The sequence below is a fragment of the Chiloscyllium plagiosum genome, chromosome 2 (assembly GCF_004010195.1).
Source record: "Chiloscyllium plagiosum isolate BGI_BamShark_2017 chromosome 2, ASM401019v2, whole genome shotgun sequence".
NCBI classification, from domain to species: Eukaryota; Metazoa; Chordata; class Chondrichthyes; order Orectolobiformes; family Hemiscylliidae; genus Chiloscyllium; species Chiloscyllium plagiosum.
The window spans coordinates 84,200,691-84,215,941 of NC_057711.1; the positions used below are offsets into that span (position 1 = coordinate 84,200,691).

Here is a 15,251-nt window from a genome sequence, read left to right on the forward strand (position 1 = left end):
AAGGATTGAAAAAATGCATGTTACCCTATTTAATATTTTATGTGGTTTTATTGTCAAATTATAGGATTGGTGTTAGTGCACTGTCACTAACTGTCCAAAAATGCTGAATATCCATAAGTGAATTCCCAGTTGCATATTGGGGAGTACCAGTACTCCTGCATACCACCTACAAAAAAATGTATTTTAATTATGTTTACTTAACACTTAATATTCTGCAGCACTGTTCTCCAGACTCTCTTTAAAAATACCTGAAAACTGTTCAAATTTCTTGAAAGAAAACAGAATTTGTTGCTAATCATTTGCCAGCAATAAAATCTATTGGTAACTTCCAGTTTTAATTTGTCTTTGTTTATTTATTCTATTGCAAATAAGTAAATGGAGATGCACAACCCCATGTGGAAGGAATATACTTAGATATTGTACAAAATGTATTACTTGTCAATCACTAGCTCTTTATTTTCATTGGTATTTTCAGGAGGATTTTCAATCGATGACTTATGGCTTCAAAATGGCCAATAATGTCACAGATCTGAGAGTCACAGGTAAACATATGTAGTTTAATGAAACGATTGGCATAATTTGTTGAAAGCAAAAAACTGTGGATGCTGGAAAATAGAAATAAAAACAAAGTAGCATGTCTGGCATCATGTATTGCTGAAATAGTTAGCGTTTTGAGTAAATGTAACTGTGTTCAAAATTAGAAGATGGTGATGAATTTTATGCCATAGGAATGGGGAATCAGCAAAGAGCAAAAGGGAAATGTATAGAGGTTGGGAGTGACCAAATCAAAAATTCAAATTCAATACCTCAAAAATTATTTGATTCATTCCAAGTGATAATTTGATTCAGACTGTGTAATATCAAAAAAATGATTGGAGACACAGGAGACTGCAAAGGCTATGGGCCATAACAACATTCTGGCAATAGTACTGAAGATTTGTGCTCCAGAATGTGCTGCTCTCTAACCAAACAATTCCAGTACAGTTACAACACTATCTACCTGACAATGTGAAAAACTGCCCAGCACATAAAAAGCAGGACAAATCCAACCTGGCCAATTAACACCCCATCAGTCTACTCTCGGTCATCGGTAAAATGATGGAAGGTGTCATCAACAGTGCTATCAAGCAGCATCTGGTCAGCAATAACCTGCTCAGTGACACCAAGTTTGAATTCTGCCAGGGCACTCAACTCCTGACCTCATTACAGCCTTGGTTCAAGCATGAACAAAAGAGCTGAATTCCAGAGGTGAGGTGACAGTGACAGCCTTTGGCATCAAGGCTGTATTCGACAATGTGCAGTATCAAGGAGTCCTAGCAAAACCGGAATCAGTGGGTCTCGGGGGACTCCACTAGTTGGAGTCATCCCAAGCACATAAAGAAGATGCGCGTGGTAGTTGCAGATCAGTCATCTCAGCTCCAGGACACCTCTGCAGGAATTCCTCATGAGAACATCGGAGGACCAACCATCTTCAGCTGCTTGATTAATAACCTTTCCTCTATCATAAGGTCAGAAGTCAGAATAATCCCTGATGACTGCATAATGATTAGATTAGATTACTTACAGTATGAAACAGGCCCTTCAGCCCAACAAGTCCACACCGCCCCGCCGAAGCGCAACCCACCCATACCCCTACATTTACCCCTTACCTAACACTACGGGCAATTTAGCATGTCCAATTCACCTTACCTGCACATCTTTTGGACTGTGGGAGGAAACCGGAGCATCCGGAGGAAACCCACGCAGACACAGGGAGAACATGCAAACTCCACACAGTCAGTCGCCTGAGGCGGGAATTGAACCCGGGTCTCAGGCGCTGTGAGGCAGCAGTGCTAACCACTGTGCCACCGTGCCGCCCACACCATTCATAGAAATGTACAGAAACAAATCCTTCGGTCCAACTCCTCAATGCCAACATTTGGCCCATATCCCTCTGAACCCTCCCTATTCATATACCCATCCAGATGCCTTTTAAATGCTGTAATTGTACCAACCTCTGCCATTTCCTCTGACAGTTCATTCCATATATGCACCACCACCTGCATGATAAAGCTGTTCATTAGGTGCCTTTTAAATGTTTCCCCTCTCACTTTAAACCTATGCCTTCTAGTTTTGGATTCCCCCAGCCCTATGCATACTCCTTGTGATTTTAGTAACCTCTCAGGGACATAGCCCAAGCCTGTTCAGCCTGTACCTATTGCTCAGCCCTAGCAACATCCTTGTAAATTTTTTTTAACCCTTTTGAGTTTCACAACCTCCTACCTGTAGCAGGGAGACCAGAATTGCACTTAGTACTCTAAAAGTGGCGTAACCAATATCCATTTGAGATTGAGATATTGAAGCAGTCCATGTTCAAATGTAACAAAATTTAGACAATATCCAGGCTTGAGCTGACAAGTGGCAAATAACATTTGTGCCACACAAAGGCTATGACCATTTCCCATAAGACAACCTAACCAACGACTCTTGCGACTCAATGATGTTACTGTCATTGAATTCCTTACTATCAATATTCCGGGGCTTACCATTGACCAGAAATTCAACTGTACTGACCACAAACATAGTGGCTACAAGTGCAGGTAAGAGACTAGGAATGCTGTGGCAAGTAACACACCTCCTAACTCCCCAAAGCCTGTCCACTATCTACAAGACATAAATCAGGAGTGTGATGGAATATTTCCCACTTGCCTGGATGGGTGCAGCTTCAGCAACATTTAAGAGGCTTGACACCATCCAGGACAAAGCCGCCTGCTTCAATTGGCTTAATGTCACAAGCATCCAGTCCCTCCACCACCGACACTCGATAGTAGCAATGTATACTATCTATAAGATGCACTGCAGAAATTCATCAAAGATCCTTAGACAGCACCTTCCAAACTGACACCACTTCCATCTAAAAGGACAAGGTCAGCAGTTATGTGGGGACACATCAGCTTCCAAGTTCCCCTCCAAGCCACTCACCATCCTGACTTGGAAACATATTGCCATTCCTTCACTGTCACTGGGTCAAAATCCTGGAATTCCCTCCAAACAGCACTGTGGGTCAACCCACAGCAGGTGAACTGTGGCAGTACAGGACGACAGCTAACCACCATCTTCTCAAGGACAGCTAGAGATAAGCAATAAACACTGGCTAGACAGCGGCATCCACATGCCACAAATGAATGAGAAAAAAAGCAGGTTAACATTTAGAATAAAGGCTCCTAAAGCTGTGAGTGGGAAGCATAAGTAGGTGAAATAGGTGATAAAAGTAGGTCATTCAACCCTCCAACCATGTTCTGCCAGTCATTAAAGTCACAGCTGATCTGAAGTGGCACTAAATCCACTTTGTCTACCCCTATAATTCTTGACTGACTTGTATGTCAAAATTCTGTCTAACTCAGCCTTGCATGTATTCAAAGTCCTGAACTTCACTGCATGCTGATGTAAACAGTTCTAAAGATTAGCAACCCTTGTTCCTTCTCATCTCTATATTAAATGAAAGGCTACTTATCTTGAAACTGTCTCTCCATGTTCTGGCCTCTCCCATAAGAATAGCCACTCAGTATCTTCTCTGTCAAGACTCCAGAATCTTGTGTTTGAATAAGGTTACTATCATCCTTGCAACTCCAGTGAGTATAGCCCAACTTACTCAGCTTAAGACAACCATTCATTCCTGGAGTCAAACTATCAAAACTTCTCAGATCTATGTCCAATCTCCACTTTACGAGGACCAAAATTGTACGTGGTATTTTAGGGACAGTCTACCAATCCTTTGTACAGTTTTAGCAAGATTTCGCTGCTTTCATATTCCATGCCCCTTGTAGTAAACGTTGCAATAATCATCCTAATTAACCACTATACCTACATGCTGGCTTTGAATAATTCATGCATGAGGAGACTTTTTGTATTCTGTAGTACTCCCTGCTTCACTTGTATAGCTCTGTTTCTGACTACAGACCAAAGCTGAAGTCTAATTAAAGGGCATGACTGGCTCCTGATTAGAGTTCAAGTAACTTTCTCCCTTTCTGCCTCAGTATCAATGCTCAGACTGCAGTTGATCAACTGAGTGGAGTTTTCTTGAGCTGCAGTGCTGATGTGGGTTACAATGGGGTGCTCTAGATCCCATGTACTACAGCTGAAATGTATCAAACTCTGCCCTGTCATCTTTATTTGTCGAAATAGAGTTTCAAGTTTATAAATATCACTATTTTTAGTTATTTTAAGTAGTTAAACTGTTAACTTGGTATGTTATTTATATCTGAAAATGTGTTGCTGGAAAAGCGCAGCAGGTCAGGCAGCTTCCAAGGAGCAGGAGAATCGACGTTTCAGGCATGAGCCCTTCAGGAATCTCCATGTTATTTATATCTCCCCAATTTAAAGGAAGTACACTCTTAAAACTCACCTCAATCATCTACCTGCTCGCTTGATTTACTGCCACAGGACTTACCTGGACCCTCTTTCGAACCACTCTTTTCTGTAAAAGATTAGAACTGCACCTCTATCTTACTAAGTCAAATCTGTGTCAAAGTTGTACATTGTTGAGCATTCTAACTCCATGTATTAGTGAAGCTGTCCTGTATTTATCCTAGCTGGAATTCCAAAGATCTGAGTCAGGCTCTGTTTGCGAGAGACTAGTTCTAATCAGCCTATTAATTAAATAACTGGAGCTGCTATCAGCGAGTACCTTATTTACCCATGACTAAGACTGAAAGAAACTACAAGTCAAGGTTAAAATTTTATTAAATGTGAATTGTTTTGAAGTTATAAGAAATAATTGTCATGAATTTATCCTGACTTAGAAATGAAACCACTGTTTACATGATAGTCATTAATTCAATTGTGATAATTAACATTGAGACACAAACAAATATTTACAGTCAATAATTCTGATTTAATAGTGGAGAGCTAAATGTCACATTGGTAAATGCTCATCTGAAATGCCTCTTTGTTTGATGTGCAATTACTGTTTCAGTGCCATAATTTGTATGACTGAATCCAAAAGATCTGTTGAACCATTAATTATTCTGCTATTTCTATTAAACTCTATTTCCAGGCATGTTAAAAGATGTAGAAGATGATTTACAAAGAAGAGTGAAGGTACTATGTTCATGCAGTAGGCTAAGAAGTTTCAATGAAAGTTCAGCATTTATATGCAACATAATTTATAGCTTATTGCCAAGCTTTTGGTTTACTGTAACATAACAAAATATTTGTATTCTGATTGTTCAGTTGCTCGAGTATATGCAGGTATTCTGAGTGGTTCTTTCTTTACTGCAAATCTAATTGCAAAGTTTGTTTCTCTGTGTTGCACTCTAAGAATAATGTGTTTATTCCCCCTGTCCCCTCCCCCAAACAGAGCACCAGAAGTCGGCAGGGAGAAGAACGCAATCCAGAGGTTGAACTTGAAGTAAGAATTCATCTCTTTGAAGTGTATTGTTTGTGGTTTTGTGATAATCGGATGGAAGTCCTCCTATAAAGGAGAAGTTAAAAATCTCACAACATCAGGTTATAGTGCCAACAGGTTTATTTGGAAGCGCTAGCTTTCATAGCGCTCCTCCTTCATCAGGTGCTTGTGGAATATAAGACACAGAATTTATAGCTAAAGTTTGCAGTGTGATGCAATTGAAATTATACATTGAAAAAGACCTGGATTGTTTGTTAAGTCTCTCCTCTTTTAGATTGACCACATTGGTTTCAGTTCTTTCCTCGGCAAATCCCAGAACCTTTTTTTAAAAGTTACATTCTCAAGTGAACTTTAACAATAGGTTCCATGTCATCTCAGATAATGCATTGACAGTGTGAGGTGCTCTATGTGAGGCTGTCAGTGCCCCAATGTTCAGACTGATTCTATTTCTAAAAAGGGGATTTATAGAATCTTAGAATGGATTCACCTTTTGAGCAAAATAAAATGTACTTGCAAAATTATAATGTGTGAGCGTATGAGAGAGAGCTTCTGCATGTGTGTGTGTGTGTGTGTGTGTGTGTGTGTGTGAGAGAGAGAGTCGTGCAGTGGGGTCACCTGTAGTGTGACATGAACCCAAAGTCCTGGTTGAGGCCATCCCCATGGGTATCAAACTTGGCTATCAGCCTGTGCTCGGCCACTTTGCGTTGTTGCCTGTCCCAAAGTCCGCCTTGGAGGATGTCCACCCGAAGGTCCAAGGTCGAATGTCTCTGACCCCTTTACACTCACATACTCACACATACATGTACTCTCTCACAGACACACATACCCCTCCGCACACACACAAGTTTGTGGGGTGAATTTGTACTTGCAGAATTATATTTTGTTTTGCTCAAAAACTGCATGAATCCATGTATGATGCTGCAAATCCCTTCTTTAAAAACAGAATCAGTCTGAACATTGGGGCGCAGACAGCCTCACACAGGGCACCTCACCTACCATGCGTTATCTGAGACGACATGGCACCTATTGTTAAAGTTTACTTGAGAATGTAACTTTTTTAAAAATGTTCTGGGATTTACACATGAAGGAATTGAAATCAACAGTCATTCTAAAAGATGAGAGACTTAACAAAACAGTCTAGATCTTTTTCAATATATAATTTCAGTTGCTTCACATTGTAAACTTTTGCTATAAATTCTGTGTCTTACGATCTTATATTCCACAACCACCTGATGAAGGAGCATCACTCCAAAAGCTAGTGCTTCCAAATAAACCTGTTGGACTGTAACCTGGTATTGTTTGATTTTTAACATTGTACACCCCAGTCCAACATCGGCACCTTCAAAGTATAAAGGAGAAATATCTATCTCACAAAAGGGCAGGGAATACCAGATGCTGTGGTTGCACTAGCTGACACAAGTAATTCTTGATTGTGTACTAAGAGCCTCATCCAAATAGACCACCCACCCTGCCTACTATGTTTCAGGAAGCATGATTTACTATGGCCAGTCTCCTCTTTTTCCTCATCCTCATTCTCTCTCTTCACCTTAAGCACACATTCCACATACATTAGCTGTGATCTCACTAGTATTTCCATGCATCCAGTTGGAAAATCTAGCACTGTAGATTTTATATGAATCACTGTATGATTCTAGTCAGTTTCTCAAATTTTGTAGTAAATAGCTTTTGAAATAATGGTTTATACTAGAAAATCCAATTGGGAATATAATTTGTTTCATTCTTTTACATGATAAAAAAAGGATGGAATTGAAACCTGTTTCACTACATCTCAAGTCTGAAATTCTGATTTAAGTTTAACAATTGACACTATTCACTACAAAAACATGCCATAGAATTTTTCCATCCATTAGCTTCAGAACTGACATTGCCTAAACTTGGAGATTCCATATTCATTTGCAACAAATTAATTACCTTTGTTTCAAGTTTATCTGACAGTGAGCAGTTTCTTCCTTTGTTGTCAGGTTTAAAATTGTGCTCTCTCCTTTTTGCCATACCTCCCTTGAAGCCTCAGGACCCTGTCTCCCATTACTCCCTTGGTTCTGGTAAAAGTTTACTCTGGCAAAAGGCTCCACAAGCATAACAGCAGTCCAGACGAAAGGCCCCAACAAAAGCTTGCTTCAACACACTCACTTCAGCAAAAGACTCCATGATTGAATTTTCCCATTCATTTAGTGGTCTTTCAGGAATGAATTTGTTCACTGCCCATGTTTTGGATGCTGCTTTATTGGATATTCTTTTGTAACCTTTCAAAGAAATTGGGTACAACTTAAAGGATGGACAGGAGAAAGTCAGTAATATAAACTTGCACAAGAGTATGTCTAAGGGCCGGCATGAAGGCTCAGTGTATGGCACTTCTGCCTCACAGTGGCTGGGTTCCGGGTTCACTTCCAGCTTGAGTGAATGTGCAACTACACATAAAAATTCTCCCTATGTCTGTGTGGGTTTCCTTCCACAGTCCAAGGATGTGCAGATTAGATGGATTGGCCGTGCTAAATTGCTCCGTAGTGTTCAGGGATGTGCACTGGATGTGCTAGATGAATTAGCTATAGTAAATGTCGGGGTTTACTGATATTGGGGCGATGAACAGCTCTGGATGGGATGCTGTTCAGACGGTTGACGCAAACTTTGACAGGCTAAATGGCATCAATCTGCACTGTAGATTTTATATGAATCACTGTATGATTCTAGTCAGTTTCCCAGATTTTGTAGTAAATAGCTTTTGAAAGAATGGTTTATACTAGAACATCCAATTGGGAATATAATTTGTTTCATTCTTTTACATGAAAAGAGGAAGGATGGAATTGAAACCTGTTTTGGCTTCTGTTAAAAGTTGTGATTTAAGTATTTCTGTTATAAATTACTTGGAAATTCTAATATGACTACTACTTATGTTTCAGCATCAACAATGTACAGCAGTTTTCAGTAGGATAAAATTTACTCGGTTATTATTGACAACCCTGATCGCTTTTACAAAGAAAGAGGTGAGACAGATTATTTGTGGGAGCTTTTCAACATAATCAAAGCAAAAAAAACTTTTTTCTCGAATCATTTTCATAAATTGAACCTGCTGATGAGCAGGGGATCTATTGAAGTTAACATACAAGTTTGCATCACTTTACAGGATTTCTATCTGTTGGTATGTTGATAGAGACCTTTTTCAAAAGGGTGCTGGTACTTGATTGAAAACACAAAACCTTAGAAGTGATGTATTTCTATTATTGTGTCATCATCCTATTATTGATAGCCACAGGTGAGATGTTGGAAGAATGGAGAATGGCTAACATAATGCCATTATTTAAGAAAGATGGGAAGGAAAAGCCAGGGAACTATAGACCGGTGAGCCTGACATCAGTAGTGGGCAACTTGTTGGAGGGAATCTTGAGAGATGGAAAGTATTTGGAAAGGTGATGACATATTCGGAATAGTCAACATAGCTTTGTGTGGGAAATCTTGTCTCACTAATTTGATTAAGTTTTTTGAAGTCAGAAGTCAGACGATACCAGGTTATAGTCCAACGGCTTATTTGAAATCACAAGGGAACGCAGTCCCTTCATCAGGTGCAGTGAGAGAGAAGAGCTCACAGCCACAGCTTATAGGCAGAGTGATCAGAGGCAGAGAAATCAAAAGATCATGCAACTAGTGTGAGTGGAGGGTCAGATAATAAGTTTCTGCAGGTGACCAAAAGCGTCAGACAGTGTAAGTCAAGTGTCACAACTGAATAACCAGTAAAGGGATGACCTATAATCCGATTAAGTGAGGCAGAGAGCTAATTAGAAAAATTAAAAATAAGGTGGTGCTGGAGTCAAACTAAATGACTGGAATAACATGTTAGGTATAAGAGTGGCATGCCGAGGGTCTAACCAAAACAATAAGCAATTCAAAACTGTACAAACTAATTAAGGTAGAGAGATCATGACAATTTATCAAGGTTCCATACCCATGAAGACTGCTTCAGCTGTGATCTTGGGTTCAGGCCACGCTATATGTGACCCCATCATATTGTTCTGTATCTGTTAAAATCTTCTTTACTGTCCTGTTTTGAAACCATCACCTTATCCAGCCCAGTCCAACACTGGCACCTCCACATTGAGTTTTTTGAAGAAGCAACAAAAGAGAATTGATTAGGGCAGAGCAGTTGATATGATCCATATGGACTTCAGTAAGGCATTCAGCAAGGTTTCTCATGGTAGACTGGTTAGCAAGGTTAGATCACATGGAATACAGGGAGAACCAGCCATTTTGATATAAAACTAGCTCAAAGGTAGGAGACAGAGGATGGTGGTGGGGGGTTGCTTTTCAGACTGGAGGCCTGTGACCAGCAGTGTGCCACAAGGATCGGTGCTGCTTTTAGTCATTTATAGAAATGATTTGGATGTGAACATAGGAGGTATGGTTAGTAGATTTGCAAATGACACCAAAATTGGAAGCACAATGGACAGTGAAGAACAGTGTAATTGGAAGAACACTGGGCATTGACCTTAGAGTACAGTAGGACCTTGATCAGATGGGCCAATGGGCCAAGAAATGGCAGATGGAGTTTAATTTAGATAAATGTGAGATGCTGCATTTTGGAAAAACAAATCCGGGCAGGATGTACCTTCATGGTAAGGTCCTGGGGTGTGTTGCTGAGGAGAGACCTTTTTGTGTAGGTTTAAGTTCCATGCAAGTGGAATTGCAGGTAGACAGGATAGTGAAGAAGGCATTTAGTAAGGTTGCCTTTATTGGTGAGTGTACTGAGTACAGGATTCGGGAGGTCATGTGGCTGTCTGCAACATTGGTTAGGCCCCTTTTGGAATGCTGCATTCAATTGTGGTCCTCCTACTCTCGAAAGGATGTTGTGGAACTTGAAAGGGTTCAGGAAAGATTTACAAGGATGTTGCTAGGATTGGAGGGTTTGTATTATAGGGAGTGGCTGAAAAAGCTGAGATTATTTTCCCTGGAGCATTGGAGGTTGAGTGGTGACCTTATAGAAGTTTAAAAAATCAGGGCCATAGGGTGAATAGACAAGGTCTCCCCCCCCCCCGCCCAACCCCGATTGGGGAGTCCAAAACTAGAGAGCACAGGTTTAGGGTGAGAGGAAAAAGATTTAAAAGGAACTTAAGAGGCACCTTTCTCTCACAAATGGTGAAGCATGTGTGGAATGAGCTGCCAAGAAAGTGGTGGAGGTTGGCACAATTGCAACATTTAACTGGCATTGGGATGGTATATGAATAGGAAGAATTTAGGGGGATATGGGTCAAATGCTGGAAAATGGGAGTAGATTAATTTAGGATATTTGTTCGGCATGGTCAAGTTGGACCAAAAGGTCTGTTTCCATGCTGTACAGCTCTGACTCTAATAGTTAGGCTTGCTGAGTTTCTCCGTGATTCTCTGTTTGTTTCAGATTTGCAGTATCCACAGTATTTTTATTGAGTGTTGTCAGTCAAGCTGGGGATCAAGTTTTTCATTTGTCTAACAGTTGTCTGGGCTCTCAGCCATGCATTATCATATATTCTTAGTTGTAAGCCCAGACAACCATTAGTCTCTTGAAACACATTTGCATTACAAATGGTTGGAAACATGAGTGCTTCTGAGGCAACAGGACACCTGGACCTTGGTGAATGGTAGGACCAATAGTTTATCTGCAAACTAATTAAATTTGAGGATCAAGAAAGAAATTTAATATCAGGGAAGGGAATAATACGGATTCCAGTTCAATCTGATACAGAAAAACATTGAAGTAAATAAATAAAAAGAAAGGTAGGGGAAATAAAAAAAACATTTACATTTGTCCTATTAAAAATCCCCAGTGGCATCCCAGTTGAAGCAATATGCAATTTAAAATGTTCATTTTCAACCAATGAGAAGTTGATTGGCAATAAGTAAAGCTACATTAATGACTAAAGCCATGGAGTGCAGATCATGTGTATTTTCAGCTCCCACTGAATATTTTGCTGGACCTGGTTTTTCATGGTGCTTCTCAGCCTGTCCATAGACACAGCAATGCACATGCATATAGTACAAAGTTTAAGAATCCCATTACACCACGTTATAGTCAAATAGCTTTATTTGGAAGTACATGTTTTCAGAGCGTTGCTCCTTTGCCAGCTAGATAGTGGAGTAGGACCATAGGACACAATTTACAGCAGAAGATCAGAGTGTCATACACTGATGCGATATATTGAACAAATCTCGATTGCTGCTAAATCTTTCATCTTTTAGAATGGTTTGCAAGTTTTGATTCGTGAGTACGGAAATCCCAGAACTTCATTCGAGTCACATTCCCTAGATGACTTAAGATTTATTAAAAAAAGGTGACATCTCAGTTCAGACAAGAAATTAAAGGTGTGAGGTGAGCGTCTGTATATATTCCAATCTTGAGTCAGACTGGTTCTATTTCCAAAGTAGGAATTTATAAAATGTCACATAGATTATAAAAAAAATTGACTACCTACAGATTTTGTGTGTTTTGAACAAAATAGAATGTATCTGCAAATACAATTCTGCAAATGCAAATTCACCCCATAGACTTGCATGTGTGTGCGCACACATGGGAGGGAGTGTGTGTGTGTTTGATAGTTTGTGTATGATTGAGTATCTACCTGAGAGGGTGTGCGTGTGTGTCTGCGTATGTGAGATTGTGTATATGAGAGAGGGCCTGCGTGAGTGTGAGAATATGTAAGAGTGTGTGTGAGTGAGAGAGTCAGTAGTGTAGTGGGGTCACCTGTAGGGTGACATGAACTTAAGGTCCCAGTTGAGGCCATCCTCATGGGTAACGATCTTCGCGGTAGCCTCTGCATTGTTGTGTCTCCTGAAGTCTGCCTTGGAGGATAGTCACCCAAAGATCCGAGGCCGACTGTCCCTGACAGAAGAAGTGTTCCCCGCCTGGGAGGGAACATCTCTGTCTGGCGATCCTTGTATAGTATCATTCATCCGTTGTCGCAGCAGCTGTTTGATCTCGCCAATGTACCATTGCCTGCAGTGTATCAGATAGACAACGTTGGCTGACTCACATGAGTATCTGCCACGTACATAGTGGTATCCATGTCAACACTGACACGTTGTGCAGTGGTTGTCACTGACAGGGTTGTACGGTGTTGTGGTGGTTGTTGTCCTGAAGGCTGGGCAGTTTGCTGCGAACAATGGTCTTTTTATGGTTTGGTAGTTGTTTTAAAGGTGAGAGGGGGAGGTATATGGTTTGGCGAAGTGCTCATCCTCATCGATAATGTGTTGCAGGCTGCGAAGAACAGGGAGTAGTTTCTGTGCTCCTGGGAAGTATTGGACAAGTACTAAAAGTACTGGACTACCCTATTGGCCGTATCCCGTGTCTATCTTCTGAGGATGTCATTACGGTTCTCGCTGTGGCATGTTGGAACTGTGCGATTGATGAGTTGAGCATAATATCCTGGTCTTACGAGGATGTCCTCCTCATCTGAACAGATCCTATGTATGAGTAGGGCCTTTCCTTTGGGGATGGCTGTTTAAGGTGTAACCCAGAGAAGTGCTGCATTGTGAGGTTATCTGTGGGTTTGCGGTAGGTGCAAGTGCCCATTCTTGATGATGATGCATGTGTCCACGAATGCGATAGATACTAAAAAGTAGTCCATGGAAAGTCTGATGGTGGAATGAAACTTGTTGATATCACTGTGTAATTATTTCAGTGTCTCCTCTCCATGGGTCCAGAGAAATAAAATATCATCAATATATCTGGTGTACAATGCTGGTTGGAAGTCCTATGCAGTAAAGAAGTCTTGTTCGAACCTGTGCATGAAAATGTTGGCATGTTGAGCTGCAAGTTTGGACCCTATGGCTGTTCCATGTGTCTGGGTGAAGAACTGATTGTCGAGGATGAAACTGATGAGTTGTAGGATGGTGCCGCATTTGGTGATTATGAGTACTGAGGTTGTTGCAGTGATGCCATCGTCATGGGGGATTCTGGTGTAGAGTGCCAAAAAGTCCATTGTGACGAGGAATGTTCCTAGTTCGACTAGTCCATGGGTGCTGAATTTCTGTAAGAAATCTGTAGTGAAGCTGGGGATCCTCTGTTGCAGTGGGTTTCAAGGTGCCCTTGACATAGCTAGAGAGGTTCACACAGGATTCCATTCCTGTCCAGGTATGTTGGCTTCATATATCTTCAGAAGGCAGTAGAAGTCCCCTACTGAGAAGTATGTGGGTTGAGAGTGCATAGGGAACTCTGAAGGACTGGATCCAAAGTCTTGATTAATGTGTTTAGTTCACGGGTGTGTTCTTTGGTCAGGTCATTCGGTAGTTGCCTGTAGTGTTTCTGATGGTTCAGTTGTCGGTACACTTCCTTGTATTGGTCCGTTCTGTTCTGAATGACGATGGCTCCTCCTCTGTCTGCTGGTATAATGACAATGCTGCGATTGGTTTTGAGAGCATGGGTGGCATTGCATTGTGGTTGGGTGACGTTTTGCTCTACCTTGAGTGCAGCTGATGAATCTGGAATTTACACATTTCCTGATGGTTTGAGCAAGGAAATGTACCGACAGCTGAACAACCAGGAACACTGCAGGCAACTACCCACCAATCTGACCAAAGAACACACTGTGAACTAAACAGGAGTCACTGAAACAACTGCACAGTGATATCAGCAAGTTTCATCCCATCATCAGACTTACTAAGGACTACTCATCAGTACCTGTCTCATTCTTGGACACACCATCTCCATCAAGAACAGGCATTTCAGTACTTCACTCTACCACAAACCCATACATAACCTCACAATGCTGCACTTCTCTAGCTTTCACCCTAAACATGTTAAAACAGCCATCCCCTATGGACAAGGCCTATGGATATACAGGATCTGTTCAGATGTGGAAGAATGTTTTTATTGGTAGAGGAATTGAGTTCCGGAGTCCTGAGGTCATGATGCAGTTGTATAAGACTCTGGTACGGCCGCATCTGGAATATTGTGTGCAGTTTTGGTCGCCATACTATAGGAAGGATGTGGAGGCATTGGAACGGGTGCAGAGGAGGTTTACCAGGATGTTGCCTGGTATGAAAGGAAAATCGTATGAGGAAAGACTGAGGCACTTGGGGCTGTTTTCACTAGAGAAAAGAAGGTTTAGGGGTGACTTGATTGAGGTGTACAAGATGATTAGGGGGTTAGATAGGGTCGACAGTATGAACCTTTTCCCGCGAATTGAGTCGGGTATTACAAGGGGGCATAGCTTTAAATTAAGCGGGGGTAGATATAGGACTGATGTTAGGGGTAGGTTCTTCACTCAGCGAGTCGTTAGTTCATGGAATGCCCTGCCAGTAACAGTGGTGGACTCTCCCTCTTTATGGGCATTTAAGAGGGCATTGGATAGGTATATGGAGGATAGTGGGTTAGTGTAGTTTAGGTGGGCTTGGATCGGCGCAACATCGAGGGCCCAAGGGCCTGTACTGCGCTGTATTCTTCTATGTTCTATGTTCTATGTTCTAATACAGTGGATACCTGAAGGTGCTGAAGGACGCCCTCGTAAGATCAGGATACGATGCTCAAATTGTCGATTGCCAGTTCTGACGTGCCACAGCGAGAAACCGTAATGACCTCCTCAGGAGACAGACACGGGATAAGACTGATAGGGTACCCTTCAGTGTCCAGTACTTTCAGGAGCAGAGAAACTGTGCCCTGTTCTTCACAGCCGACAGGATGTTGTCGACGAGGATTAGCATCTCGCCAAAACCTTCCCTATACTTCCCCTTGTTGCCTTTAAACAGCCGCCAAAACTTAAACAGACCTTTAGTGCCCAGCTTTCAGGACAGCATCTACCACAACATCATACAACCCTGACATGGCAACCACTGCAATACGTGTCAGATTGTTGATTTGGATACTGCCATTACATGTGGGGACACA

General features: G+C 41.4%; 1 protein-coding gene across 2 annotated transcripts in view; it reads left to right on the forward strand.

The window, feature by feature from the left end:
* The window catches only part of naa35 (N-alpha-acetyltransferase 35, NatC auxiliary subunit), a 76,022-nt gene that overhangs the window by 19,523 nt on the left and 41,248 nt on the right, over positions 1-15,251 (forward strand). For both annotated transcript variants that reach the window (XM_043713167.1, XM_043713161.1), the window contains exons 7-10: positions 476-542; positions 5,036-5,079; positions 5,339-5,389; positions 8,305-8,388. In XM_043713167.1, the coding sequence (XP_043569102.1) occupies positions 476-542; positions 5,036-5,079; positions 5,339-5,389; positions 8,305-8,388 (246 nt within the window). The remainder of the gene's footprint in view (positions 1-475; positions 543-5,035; positions 5,080-5,338; positions 5,390-8,304; positions 8,389-15,251) is intronic.